Source organism: Ochotona curzoniae, unplaced genomic scaffold (genome assembly GCF_017591425.1).
Source record: "Ochotona curzoniae isolate NIBS_2020 unplaced genomic scaffold, NIBS_Ocur_1.0 contig_1071, whole genome shotgun sequence".
NCBI lineage: Eukaryota > Metazoa > Chordata > Mammalia > Lagomorpha > Ochotonidae > Ochotona > Ochotona curzoniae.
In genome coordinates, this window is record NW_024464939.1 from 21,328,459 (window position 1) to 21,343,085 (window position 14,627).

General features: G+C 37.3%; 1 protein-coding gene across 1 annotated transcript in view; it reads right to left on the bottom strand.

Moving 5' to 3' along the window:
* Positions 1-14,627, bottom strand: part of PREX2 (phosphatidylinositol-3,4,5-trisphosphate dependent Rac exchange factor 2) — a 254,250-nt gene that overhangs the window by 126,859 nt on the left and 112,764 nt on the right. The window contains exons 15-19 of the mRNA XM_040994636.1: positions 12,509-12,581; positions 9,233-9,375; positions 8,990-9,082; positions 6,428-6,576; positions 2,163-2,248 (exon numbers count right to left, since the gene is read on the bottom strand). Coding sequence (XP_040850570.1) covers positions 2,163-2,248; positions 6,428-6,576; positions 8,990-9,082; positions 9,233-9,375; positions 12,509-12,581 — 544 coding nt within the window. The remainder of the gene's footprint in view (positions 1-2,162; positions 2,249-6,427; positions 6,577-8,989; positions 9,083-9,232; positions 9,376-12,508; positions 12,582-14,627) is intronic.

Consider the following 14,627-nt stretch of genomic DNA (forward strand, 5'->3'; position numbering starts at 1 on the left):
TATAAGGGAACCCAGAGAGGGGGTGGGGGATTGGGCAGGGGGTAAGGGACATTCCAAGGCCTATGGAATTATATCATAAAATGATAACAATTTTTTAAAAGGTGAAAAAAAGTACATTTCCCTACTGTAAGAATGTTTGAAGGAAGATTGCAAAGGGGCTTTCATAATCCTTATCAGTTCCTTACCCTTTTACATGTCTTGTCAATCCAACTTTCTACATATGTATTTATTACAGCAAAAGACAATGTCAGAAACATGTGCCCCATTTATCTTCCTTCATAAAATCTCTAAGTAATGACATAGTATTAGCTTTGTTTTTTAAAATTCCAACAATTAAATATTAACATCAGATTAATTGTTATAAAAAATCACATCAATTAGTAAGTGATAAGTGAGCTACATTTTCTCAAAAAAAAAAAAAAGAGTTCAGAATATGTGCAAAGGGCCAGGAACCAGAGATTTTGTAGAAAATAAAATGAATCAGGTAACATCAACTGCTCAGTGACTCTGCTTATATTACATATAGATAAATGGATATTAACTTATCCAATTTACATGAGAGGCAGAGAGAGAAAGAGACAAGAGAGGCAACTAAAGAGAAAGGGGGGCAGGCAGCGGACAGAGAAAGGGGAAAGCCTCCTATGGCTCGCTTTCTGAATGTTTATAAAAGCTGCACAAAGCCAACACGGAACACAGAAATTCAATCCACCTCTCCCCCGTGAAAAATTATTCACCTTATAAATCCCCAAGTCACGCAACTCCTTTGGTCTTCCTGGGTTCTATGTCATTCTATATTTTAACTAGGACAGCATTTGCAGACTTCAGAGAAATAAGAGGTGAAGTAGCCACTGAATAAATGCCTAAAGTAAAGCTTTTCTTTAAGGTTTACATTTTTCTTGGATAAGAAAACCAAGAAAATCTGTCTACTCCCAGGATGCACATTAGCAGGAAGCGGAAACCAGGAGAGGAGCTGAAACTTGGCCAGGAGCTCTCGCCTGTGGACCTCAGACATCCTCGGCAGAGTTTTAACTAAGCCAAAGGACACTCCGAGTGCAAGCTTCTCATGGCTACAATTATGTAAGATATTCTTCCTGGCGAGATTTTATCCCATGATTTGGAAACACCTGAAGAAATTATACAACAATGGGTTACAAAACCTACAGATCATTCTTAAACCTGAAAATCTGAAATACTAGAAATTTACACCCAAGAGTACCAATGAGCAATCTTAACGTTACATACTTAGCTAAATTGAAGCATGCAGAAAATTGAGATTGAAGAGTCAAATCTTTTTTTTTTTAATTATTTTCATTCGATGGGCAGAGTTACCAAGAGACGAGGGAAGACAAGGGAGAGACATTTTTTCATCCACTGGTTTACTTTCCAAAAGACCACAACTGCCAGCCTTGGCTAATAAGCCAGCAGCCAGCACTTTCTTCCATGTCTCCTATGTGGTTGGCAGAAGCACAGCACTTGAACTTTGGCTGCCTTTTCCAGCTCATTAGCAGGGAACTGACTTGGAAGAGGAGCACGCAGGGCTAGAACTGGTGGCTACACGGGCTATATCACAATGTTGCCCTCCCCTTTTTCTAAAATGAAATGTTAAACAATAATAATATACCAGAGCATTTTTGAAACTTTTAAAAATTATTGGTTCTGGTATGTACTAACATTCAGTTAATACAGTGAAAACAAGACCAATGAGATAAAATTATTGCATGACCATACACATTATAAACATATTCCTGACCTGTAAAGAGTACCCAAAATATTCTGGCAAGCTGTTTTCCATGTATAACTAAGGATTTTTTTTTTACAGAAAAAGATTTATATGTTTATTTTAAAGGCAGAGACAGGAGACATAGAAAACCAGAGAAGAAAAGGGGGAGAAAGATATCTTTCATCTGTCAGTTTGCTACCTAAACAAGCACAATGTCTAGGGTTGGGCCAGTCCAAAGTTAGGAGTCATAAGATTCTTCCAAACCTCCCATGTGGGTTCAGGAATCCAACCAATTGGGCCACCTTTCACTGCTTTCCCAAGCAGTTTATCAGGGAGCTGATAAACTGTTGGAAGTGGAGTAGCCAGGACTCAACCTTGTATCCATATAGGATGCCAGTATTAGTCATTGATGCCACAATACCTGCCCTGCGACACTTCTTACCCCTTCCTACTGCATGCACAACTGATGGACCAAATCCTCGGATCTGGAATCCAAGCCCCTCAGCTGAATCTGGGATTTTCACTGTCCTAGAATGAATTGGAAAATAGAGGTATTTTTAATTTCAAATGCCTCCATGTCACAATTGGTTAAAAATATATTCATTCATCCCTTCCATCCTTCTTTCCACAAATTCATGTTGAGGGTTTACTGTGTGAAAGACATTGGGTTAGAAATCCCTGGAGATGAATAAGGTTTCTTATAACTTAAACAGGAACACATGCTGAGGCCACACAAACCTTACCATGAATTCGCACTCAGTCACGTGGGCAGATGGCTAACTTGGATAAATTCCTGAAATCATTTAACAAAGCTGCACAGAGACATAACACCATTAAAATCTGCTCTGCATGGTGCTGGTGGAGCCCAAAAGAGATACTGTTGGTAAACACTCTGTTCTTGGCTATAAGCTATTTAGCTATTTAACAAAACAACAGCTTCTTTCATTAGTTTCCTGTTAACACAAATGAAATCAGTACCCTGTGGAAAAAAAATTTATAAAAGTTCATATAAAAGAACAGAGTTAATGTTTTTCTACCTGTCAGGAACCTCATCAAAGTATACCAATAAAGAACTGGTTATAAAGAGTAGATCTGTCAAACATGACTTCAAAATAATTTAAGAATATCATTAATGCCTTTTCTGTGCAGTCAGATTTTCAAAGGATAATACATCAAAAGGTAAATTTGAAAAGAAAAGGAGTCTTTCCAGTGAACTCACAAGGAAAAAAAAATATCAAGGGATGGGGATTGTGAGTCAGCTGTCATGGAAAACCAATGAAGGATGTTCAATTTGTCACCCATAAATGAGACACTCCACAGAAGGAAGCCAGCAATCAGACAGCAGCAACGAGAAGCAGAGAACACAAGATGGATCATCATAACAATAAAAACGAGTACAAAAAATTGCAGTAGAGAGCAAATACAAATGAACACAATGTAATAAATTTTGATGGATAACACTCGATGCCCAAGAACTAAGCATTTTACAAAAGATGAATTAAGCAGGAAATAAATGTCACCGCTTCAAGGGCACTGTAGCTGCTAGCTGGTGGAGTTAGGAACAGCAGGACCTACCTGCAGTTTATGAAACAGCTATTGGAGAGAGTGTGCACAGGACTGTCTGCCTAAAACAACAGCTATAGACCGCAGTTAGGCCAGCAGGCAACACTTACTACCAAAACTTCACGCATGACCTAGGATGGCAGTCACAGAATTCATTTACCCTTCAAACTCCCTCCAACCTTCTGGAGTACAGAGCTGCATCCATTTCCTCTGAACAGCACATAGGTACTAATGAATGTCATAGTGATTTTCAATTTTACTGAAAATTAGAAATAACTAAGTGAAAATTTGGAATAGCTTCATATTCTGGTGAGGGGGGAGACAATAACAGAGTCGGGTCATGCTTTTAGATTTGAATGATAATTTACGTTCGATAAAACAACGTCAGCTTTCAGGCCATGAATGATGCTTGCTCTTTAATTATGGGCAATTCTAGGCAGCCTCTCCAACCTTCCTAAACAAAATCATTACTCTGCTATAATCTTCTAGACGACCATTACATTTTTTCTTTTATTAAACTGTACAGAACATCATGAGATGTTTTTGATTGAAACGATGGGACTCCTTAATAGGTTGAACACTTTCAAATATGTTTCCCTAGTGGAAACACAAGAAACTATTAAAAGAATGACATTTACACAAAAAGAATGTTTTATTTCTTGCAGGAAATAAAAGTACTAAATTATCTACTACACACATTTGAAAAGTTCCATGGTATTCTCTTGCCTTTACCTCTCATTTATTGACATTTTTCTTTCCAAACATGTTGCTACTTAAATTACCCAAACAGTATTACAAGAAAAATATGAGACTGGTTTCACAGTATCCATATGCTAGAAAATTGGCATAATGGAAGGGTTATAAATTTCAAACAAATTAAAAAGAAGAGGTAAGTATGCCATCAAGGAACTTTTCTAATGAATACAAATATGTACCTGATGTAATAAAAGAAAAAAAAGTAATGGAGTGAAATAAATCAGAAAATGCATGAGAGTATCTTATCTAACATCACGGGATATTGTGGTATGAACACTTTGTTTTCCACAAACCTACATTTATTTAGTGTTCTTGGGAGCCTCACGGCAAAGGTACTCGTATTCCCATTTAAGGATAAGGACATTAAAGTTACACATTTAGCAAGTATTGGAAGAGAGGCGTGAACCTGGCATCTCAGGTTCTAGATTTTGTGCAACAAACACTTAGGGACGAGTGTGAAAACAAAGCTCCCGACTCTGCTGTCCCAGCAGCTAATTCGAGGACCCAGGATTTGCCTCTGGATACTTAGTCTTGAGACAGAGTACCTCTAAGTCTCCCAGCTGCTGAAACGTCTACGCCTCAAGGGATTACATCAGAGAGCCATAGCAGCACCTTTTACCACTACCAATGACTGCTCTGAAATAGGACTCCTGTCAGTCTGTCTTTTCTTCCAATGTCCCCAAAACAGCAGTAGGGAGGTAGCTAGGTAATCTATCCTAGGTATAGGAAAAAGTGCTAATAATTGTGGTTTTTTTCTACCCTCTAGCCCAGCTTTTCTAAATTAATAGTTTCAGTGAGATACGTTTTCCTAAGCTGGTCACAGAAGCTAAAGCATCTTTCTTAATGACTTAACACTGTGGTAAGCATAGACTTATACTAGGAAATCTAGCGTGATACATTGCAATTTAACTCAAGATGGAATGCAGTGCTCCCTGCTACTCTGAACATGTAATGCATATATTACATACATAATAAATAATGCAAGGAAGGAATACTATATACACTTATCATTATTTCTATGAGTAGCTAAAATAATCTTTCATTTGTGAAATGATAAACTGATTTTATCTTAAAATTAATGATATTACTCATTACCCTCAATAACTGCCGTCAGTAGATTTTTAAGTAATTTTGATATAATCATAGCATTTTAAGACATTATGCTAAGTGACTTATTATCTCAATTGATCAATTGGATAAACAACCATGGCACATTAGATAAATGAATACCACACTGTAGATGGAAATGATTTGCAAAAGAACATCCAGCGTCTTTCAAGCATATGATTAATATTTTAATGAAAAAATCACCTAAGCAGTATATAAAACATGATTCAATGCTATAAAATATGACTATGTATATGTTTATCAATACTTTAAAAACATTAAATTGCTATTTGTGGATCATATATGATTATAAGAAAAATATTTTCTTTTAGAATAATTTTATTCTCTAAATTTTAATACACACGAATATTTTTCCAATGATTGCTAGATGCTAGACGATAGGATACTTCAAAAACTCGTGGAAAATGCGCATTGTGAGAAATTATACAGGTACTTCAAAACCTTTAGCACCAAAACACATGTGCCTTTTGTTTCAATTTCTCTTGAATTTGTAAAGTATTCTTGTAAACACATTAAAAGCTAGATGATAGATATTTTTAAAGCAACTGGCATATTACTGAACACATACAAACATGGAATCTTTCAGTCTTGATCCCATCTGGAAATATCCATTAATCAGTTCAAGCTAATTAACTCATAGCACCAGAAATTCTTACAGTTTTATATTTTTTTCTATGTAGCTCTATGAGGGAAGGGGACAGAGAGGATGAACTGTTTTCCTGTCTAACGGTCCACTCCTAAAATGACCACAATGGCCAGGGCTGGAGCAAGTTAAAGTCAGAAGCCTTAACTCCATCCTGGAGTTCCACATGTAAGGCAGGGACCCAAGCTGCCTCCCAGGGTACAATAGCAAGAGATAGGTGGGCAACTGAACAGCGAGGACTCAAACTGGCACACACATGAGATGCCAGCAAATGCAGACATTTAACTTGTTCTAGCACAATGCCAGTCTCAAATATGCACTTCTTTATTCTCCAGTGTCCTGCTGACTTTTCTTATTGAATTACATTCAGGTTACCTAAAAGCAAGAAAGTTTAAGTATCCCAAAAGCATTATTTCTGCTTAAATACCTAATTTAGCAAGCATGATAAAAAAGCAGTTCTCTTTATCATCTAAAGACAAGTATTAGTGATGCTGATGAAATTCAAATGTTCCAAAAAATTAACGTGCTTCATTATAAACATTTACTTAGATATTTCTACTCCACACACTGATGGGTAATTATTCCACCAAAACTCCGCATGAATCAATACAACTTACTCCCTTGGCTTTGTGCTCACAAGCACTCGCAGAGGCTTTCTGCTATTTAAGCATGACTTCAGGAAGCAATCCACTTCATCAAAAGGTCTCATGAAAACCAGGTCACCATTAATGGCAAAGATCTTTTTCCCAACTTCCATGCCAGCCATCTAATAGAGAGATTGCAAAAAAAAAAAAATGCAAATTATAGTGAAATAAGAAATCTACTTTTTCATGAAATTGGAAACTGAAAATATTCAGGATTTACACATTTTAATGCATCTGCAATGGTTGTATACAAACTATACAAATGCACAAATCAGAACGTGAATGACTTAACAAAGCTATCATTCTCTTCGACCTAGTTTTAAATTTGATCACACAGCTTTACTGAATTTTTTCCCATTTCCTTCTTTGCAATGACATGACAATCCTCTTGTGATTATTTTTTCTATTGTATTTCACAGTTATTTTTTCTTACTTCATTCTTTTAACCACAAACAATAGGTGACTTTTTAAAAAGCCAGGAAGCAAAAGAGAGAGAGAGAGAAATAGAACCATAGACAGTCATTCCTTTCCCTGCTTCATTTACAACATCCAGGCCTGGATCGCCTGAAGGCAGGAGCCTGGAGCCCAAATGGAATCTTGCAGAGAATCCCTAATCTGAGCCATCAACTGTTGCATACCAGGCTACACATCAGCAGGAAGCCAGAGCTGGAAGTGGAACTGAGACATGAACTCAGCTCCCTGCAATATGGAATGTAGCATCCTGAGAAGCCTCTTTACTGCTGCACTCGACTATCCTCTCTGCAATATCTTAATTTATATCCAATTAATTCAAAGAGTTTCAACTTGTGTGTGTAGACACACAGATATTGACTACCAGCAAATATGCATGTGTGGCCTGATGTTAGCTTTAATATCTCTGACACAGAGTACAGAAGCGACATGAGATCCATGAGAGAGAACTCTGACAACACAGGGCTGTTGATGTGCAAAATGCTGAGAAGAGGACAAGGAAGCCAGTGCCCCCGTATGCCCATCACAGGATTCTCGTTAACCAGCAGTGCTGCCCATAAACTACCTGCTGATTCAGTTGTTGGCTAAATAACAAAGACCATATAGTAGGCCCTTCATCAGCAGAGCCAAGGAAGCTGTGCCCTGTGAACATGCTCTAAAACGTCAAAGAGAAACATTCCCTTCTCATAGAAAATCAGTAAAGGTATTTATTCGTTGGCCAGGTCCCCTAACAACATGAGATTTTGTTTGAAATTAGTTTGCTAGAGGGAAACCTTTGTCTTTCATTTGTGTTTTGCTAAAAGATACAAACCACCAACTTTAAATAAATTCAGGCTAAAAACTAGGTTTCATGAATTCTCACATGCCCTAAGAAAGATCTAAATAAGGAGACATTTATTTGAATATTATGTGTCTTACAAGTTGGGCAGCTTGTAAGATGATAGTACTTCAAAAACTGAAGGAGTTTCAAAAATTTCATACTTGGGCTATATCATAGGACTTCATTAGGACATAATATATCTTTTTTTTTTATTGTTGTTAACATTGTATTATGTGATACAGTTTTATAGGCACTGGGGATTCCCCCCACCCCTCCCATACCCCTCCCCCCATGGTGGATTCCTCCACCTTGTTGCATAACCACAGTTCAAGTTCAGTTGAGATTTGTTCCTTGCAAACACATATCTAGCATAAAGTCCAGCGTCTTATTGTCCAGATAAGTTCAGTGGCCTCTTGGGGAGACCTTCTATAGTCTGAAGATAGGGCTAACAGAGTAAAGATCCGGTCAGTTAAAAGCCCCAACAAAACCTCAGTGTCAATATACAACATTATGGAATTAATTGACATAGTATTGGGTAAACAATATGTTAAAAATAATGCAAGTTCCATTCTTCGAAACATCTGGGTTGAGACAGTATCAATGACAGGTTCAAAAAATAACCAACAACCAAACAAAAATTACAAGTTAAATCAAGGCAAACATAATATATCTTTTTTATTTTCTTTTTGGTTCATTGCTATATTCCCAAAACTTAGAACACAGATCAGCATACAATATGTATTAAATAAATGTGTGATGGAATGATGAGGAGATTTCTTTGTTGACAAGGTATGTGAAGTGAAACAATTTCAAACAGTGCTGATTTCATGAGAAAATAAATCGAAGCATGTGTTCCACTGTTGGGAGTTATATCCATAAACATGTTGATCAAAGGTGGCAGTGAGTTGGAAGGCAGAGCCCTTGATGGCACAAAACAATTATCTCATGTAGTATAGTCCAACATTATATCACACCCAAAGGGTTCCAGGTTGGAGTCATTGATTAGAGAAGCCCCAGAGACTCAGAAAAGGCCACTTAGCTACCCATGAAGGTAAGAAGCTCACAGTTAGAAGTTTCAGCTTTTACACTACCTACCCCACCCTCCTAGCTCTCACACTTGGGTTAGACAGCAAGCTTTCTTATTTGTGATGGATATTAGTTTCAGTAAATACATTGGAAAGATCAATTTCAATTTATTTGGAACTTCTATATCAATTTGCAAGAAAATTCTTAATTTATATTACCTCAGCATTAGATCCCCTTTCTACCAGCTTTATTATTGGAACTTTATTTTTGTCTTCTAGCCCAAAGCCATAGCTGCCTTCATTAGATTTGATCTGAAATGCAAAAACATTACCATTATTGACGAAACAAGAGTGAAAAGATATCAAAGAAAATGAGTTGTTAAAACACAGCCCCACCAAGAGTGCTGGCGTACTCTCCTGCTGATCTCCAACCGAGAAGAAAATTTAATTCAATAAACTTACCAACAATGACTTGGCTATGACATTCTCCACAACTTTTAAATCATGCTTCATAAGCCGGTGCTTCATATTTGACCCTTCCATTTCTTCATCCGCAAAAAAACGGAAAAGTAGTGGCTCATCCTTGAATTCGCTTTTTTCAAGGACTACAGAAACAGAAAGATTGAATTGTTCCAATTAATACAAAAATCAGTCTTTTTTCCACATTTGGATGTTTTTGGTAAATAAATAAATATCTACAAATACCTCAACTTCCTATACCTAGGACAAGTCACATTCACAAAAATTCCTGGGGTTTTCTCTCTTTAATTCCAAAGCAGCAATGTCTTTAAACATGGCTTCAAGAGTTTTGAATTTATAAACTAACTAGTGTTGTTTTTGATTTTAACATTTTTGTACTTAACCAAGTCTGTCACTTTTCAGATTAAAATCAAAATACAAATATTAAAATGAGAGGCCAGTGTTGTGACAGAGTGAGTTAAGCCACTACCTGGAATGCCAGCATTCCATGTGGGCACTGGTTCACATCCCAGATGCTGTACTGTCCAGAACTCTATCTTGTTCCCTGCTAATACTTCTGGGAAAGCAGCAAATGATGTTCCAATTCTGGGGCTCTAGTATCCATGCAAAACCCATCTTCTGTGTTTGGTCTGGCTCAGCTGTAGCCACTGAAGCTATTCGGGGTTGAACCGGTGGATGGAAGAGTTCTCTCTTTCTTCTTCTCAATCCAAAAGCATGTAAAAACAAAGAAATGAAGGCAGTGTTGTGGGGCAGCAAAATTCACTTGGTAATGTCGGCATTCCATAACAAACTGCTGGTTTCAGTCCGACTACTCTGCTCCAGGTCTAGTTCTCTGCTCCAGCAGGAAGGCAGAATATACTTCAAGGACTTGGCTTCCTGCTACCCATTTAGGAGAGCAGAATGGAGTTCCTGGCTCCTGGATTCAGCCTGGCATAGCTCTGACTATTGCGAATATTTGGAAAGCAAAAGAGTAGACAGAAGAACTCCATGTCTGTCTCTACTTCCCTGTCTCTCTTTCAGATGAATAACTAAATAAATGCATGATGCTTTCCAACTTGCAATAAATACTTTCAGCATGTCTTTAATCTTCTGCACAATCATGGGAAAATGCAAATGAGTGAAGTGCTGTCCTTTTATGTGTAAATAATTCACGTGTGGTCACTTTCATGTGTCTTCTGAATGTGCGTTTACCTCCTACAAACTCTTAGTACTCCATTTTAAATAAAACAAACTTGAATAATCCTATTTCTGCAAAAGTCAATGTTTTTATTCTCAATATGCAAATGCTACTATTTTATCTCCAAATCCCCTAGAGACTCCTGGCACACATTAGCAACAAAAGGTTTATGCTTTTGTAGCTTTAGTTTAAAATATACCTTCATAATAGTAGCAAGAGTAACCTGAAAATTAGAACAATGCTTAAGAAAAGAGGTCTCCTCCATTTCTCATTCCACTGCCCTTCAATAATTCAGAGTGTACTTGTTGGGACAGGTTGACGCCTTGAAAGCTTTACAGGGAAGACAGCAGTCCCAAGGCACAGCAGAGAGCAGAGAGCATCAGCCTTTGTGAGGACACAGCTTGCTCTCACACCCCAGAGACTGATTCTCAGTGTGACATTGAGAAAGTTACTGAAAACCTCTCAACTTTTATTCTCATCTATAAAATAGCAGCAATAAAATGTCCATAATGTTGTACAAAGCTAAGATGAAGTAATACACGCAAGTACTGGACAATTTTAAGTAACCAAAAAAAACCCCTAATTTATTTCATTATTTTATCAGAACTCAACAAACAGTTGTTGACCAGATGGATGAGCATATTTTGAATGGAAAGACTGCCTGGCAACATGAGTCTACAAATAAAATTATCTGCTATGAATTAAAACCGGGTCATGATTGACAATAGAAAAGATGGATTTTGGATTGAGTTATTCATGCACTTAGTTTTCCAAAGTTCACAATTCATAGTTTGTCAAAAGGAGCAAGACAGGCCACCAAGCAACACAGGCATGTGTCAGGACAATTGTACTTCACTGACAAATCTTGTTTGGAAAATTGACTTAACTGCAAGTTTGGCTGTAATGTTTAGAGAAATTATAGCTCTAATTTACAGCAATACTTTACCTCCAAAGATGAAAATAACCTAAATTTTCAGTTTGATTATATCATTTCAGTAATCCAAAGTATGATTATGTTCTCTCACTCCATATTTGTTTTTTAAGGACCCTGAAACTTCATCAAAACCCACACAGGGATCCAGAAAGAGTGAAACTGGATGGATCTCCAAGAAAAATATAGCTACACAGTGCCAACATAGATGTAATTTTTGCTTTATTCTTTCCTTCACTAAAATGTAATAATAATTCCTTGGAAAAAACTGAAAAATGGGGATAATTCCTATCAAAAACATTTCATAATCATATTATGTCAATAATCAAAAAGACCAGGTTTATATACTCTATCAATAGAAGAGAAAAAAATGAATCTTTCTACTTTCAGTAGTTCAAGAGATAGGTAAAACATTGAAAGAGATTAATTTTCAATGGCTAAAAAGACTCCATTAGTTTTTTCAGGAACCTGTAATTTTGCTCAAAGTAATCTGGAAAACATTTCCCTAAAAATGTACAAATATTCTACAATATGTGCTCTCATTCAATCACTCTAACACACCTTCAGAAATTCATGAAACTAATTCGTAACAGTCTCCCAGTGAACTAGTTAATACACCTCAGTAATCTCATGTTGGGTCTTCTGCCTTTATTTATAGCTACAATGCCATGGTTCATGTGGGCAGCAGGATGTTGAATTTGTAACTGTTGCTGGAATGTGGCAAAATGTTGCATGTGCTCACTGCTGTAATAATATTGGCTGGGAGGGAGGAGGGAGAGTGGGAGGGGAAAGTGAGGAAAAGCGGGAGGTGAGAAAAGGGGTAATCTCTATACCTATAAAACTGCATTATGGAAAATATTAAAAATAATTTCAATAATATTTTCAAAGACATAAATGAACTGAAACAAAAAAAGTAACAAAGGTGGTACTGAAACCATTGCTTCTCTGGAGTCAGGACAGTGTAGGAAAATCAGAAGCAAGCCATGACTATTGGTGAGAAGTAGCAATTAGAAACAAGAATGACATCAGCAATGAAATAGCGTGGATTCAGTCATGCTGACCTCTGGGGAGCACTGAGATACTGTGAGGTCCCCAAGGAAAAGTAAAGAGTGAAATACACCTGTAGGCTACCAAGAAGAAACTTCCCTACCGTGGTGCATGAATCCATTGTCACAAAGTCCGATGCCAAAAATCATTGCCTCTTCTCTGGTGCGGCAATCCCCCTGTCGATTAAAAATATATATACTGTATGAAATAAAAGGCAAAGACAGACTTGGTTCCAGCGTTACCACCTGTGCCATCCCCAACATGGCACAAAAAGAAAACTATCATGTGTTGTACCACGCATGGCTTCATAAGACACAATGGAACTCATTCCTATAACGCATTCACTTGATTATGAAAACATTTTCTTTTGACATTAAGGAAAAAAATAAGTAAAACTAAAGAGGAAAAAAATCTGTTTTTTAAATAGAAAAACCACTGTTCCTCAAGAGTACATGCCAGGGCTTTAATCACTGATCAAAATCTCAGTTTTACTCACACACATTACTTTAGTTACTCTGTATGTTAGGAAGTATGGTATGTGTACATCATGGGATACTAATCAACTATAAAAAAGAACAGGATTAGCCCAGCAGGGTAACCTAGTGGTTAAAATGCTTGCATGTGCCGGGATCTCATATAGACGCCAGTTTGTGTCCCAAAGGCTCCGCTTTCCACCCATCTCCCTGTTAGTGGCCTGGGAAATCAGTAGAACAACCAAAGTCTTGGGACCCTGCACCCACGTGGGAGACCCAGAGGTTGCTCCTTGCTCCTGCTTGGAATCAGCACAACTCCAGCTGTTGCAGCTGCTTGGGGAGTGCACCAGTGGATGGGAGATCTTTCTGTCTCACCTTCCCTCTATAAATCTGACTTTGCAGTAAAAATTATTAGTTAATTAACTTTTTAAAAAAGAATGGGATCCTTTTTTGCAACAAAAACGGATGTCATTGAAAATTATTATGTTTAGTGAAATATGCCAGCCCCGAAAAAACAAATTATGTTTTCCTTGATGTGTGATTCTGCTATACAGAGAAAAAATCCTTCATCAAACATAAAAATATATAATGAAACTTTACTCTTCTTAGAAATGAATCCATTCTCTTATTTCTTCTATCCCTATTATGTAATAGAGAAATAGCCTGTTACTGAACAAAACAACATATTCAAGGTAAATGAAAGTCTTTGTGCATGGTCCTGGTGACTAACCTCCATTCTACCATGTGGCCTTGCTTTTGAAAGACACATAAAGTCATCTATTGATTTTTGGTGATGTCTAAAATTTTAAGATTGAACTGTTTAGCTGAACCAGCAAATGCAGGCTTTTTATTCACTAGCTTGCCAAAAAATAATCATGTCACATAACTGAACACAACAACATAGCCCAAAACAAACCTTTCCTTTATGGTTTTGAGCTAGGAAGCATCTGTAACTCATATACATAAGAATCCATGTACATACATGAATGCATATGTATCATGTACATATAATCTTAGCTATGTTTTACAGTTCATACAACTTTTTCTCACTTATTATGCCATGGTGCCCTCATCAGTCTTACATTTTGGCCCAAACTCTCTCTGGACAGACTCTGCCCTGGCAGTCTAGATGGCCCAGCCACAGCCTATATCACAGCGCCTGCGTTACACAACGTTCTCCTCCAGACAACAGCTTCCTGCCTATCCAGACTGTAAGAGGTAGCGGTGAGAGCTCACAAAACTAACCAGCCGACTCCCACCTACATAGAAAATCTAGATTGTTTTCATAGCTCCTTAATCCAGCCCTAGCCCCAAATTCTGGGTGTGATGGCCATTTGAGGAGTGAATCAGCAGATAGGGTCAGTCAGGAAAAGGAAACACCTGTGTTCTCTTTTTTCTCAGGCTTTGATTCCATTTCTACTGATAACACTAATATGTCATCTGTTTCACCTTTGTTCTAAATTATGAAATATTTTCTGGGCTTTCTTTCACATTTTAATAGAGTGCAGTTTTCTTGCTCAGGAATTTCATATTCCACAGTTTAAAACAGACAACATTGTCTAACACAGTCTGGAAGCTCGCTCTCTTTGTTTCTCCTTCTCTCTATAAATCTGCACGTCCAATAAAAAGAAATGAATCTTCCAAAAAAAAAAAAGATTAGGTTGGTGAGGGTTGCAGTTGGCACAGTGTTAGGTGGAACATACCTTGATCTTTTACAGGTAAAGTGGAATTTAAAAGGTGTGATAATAA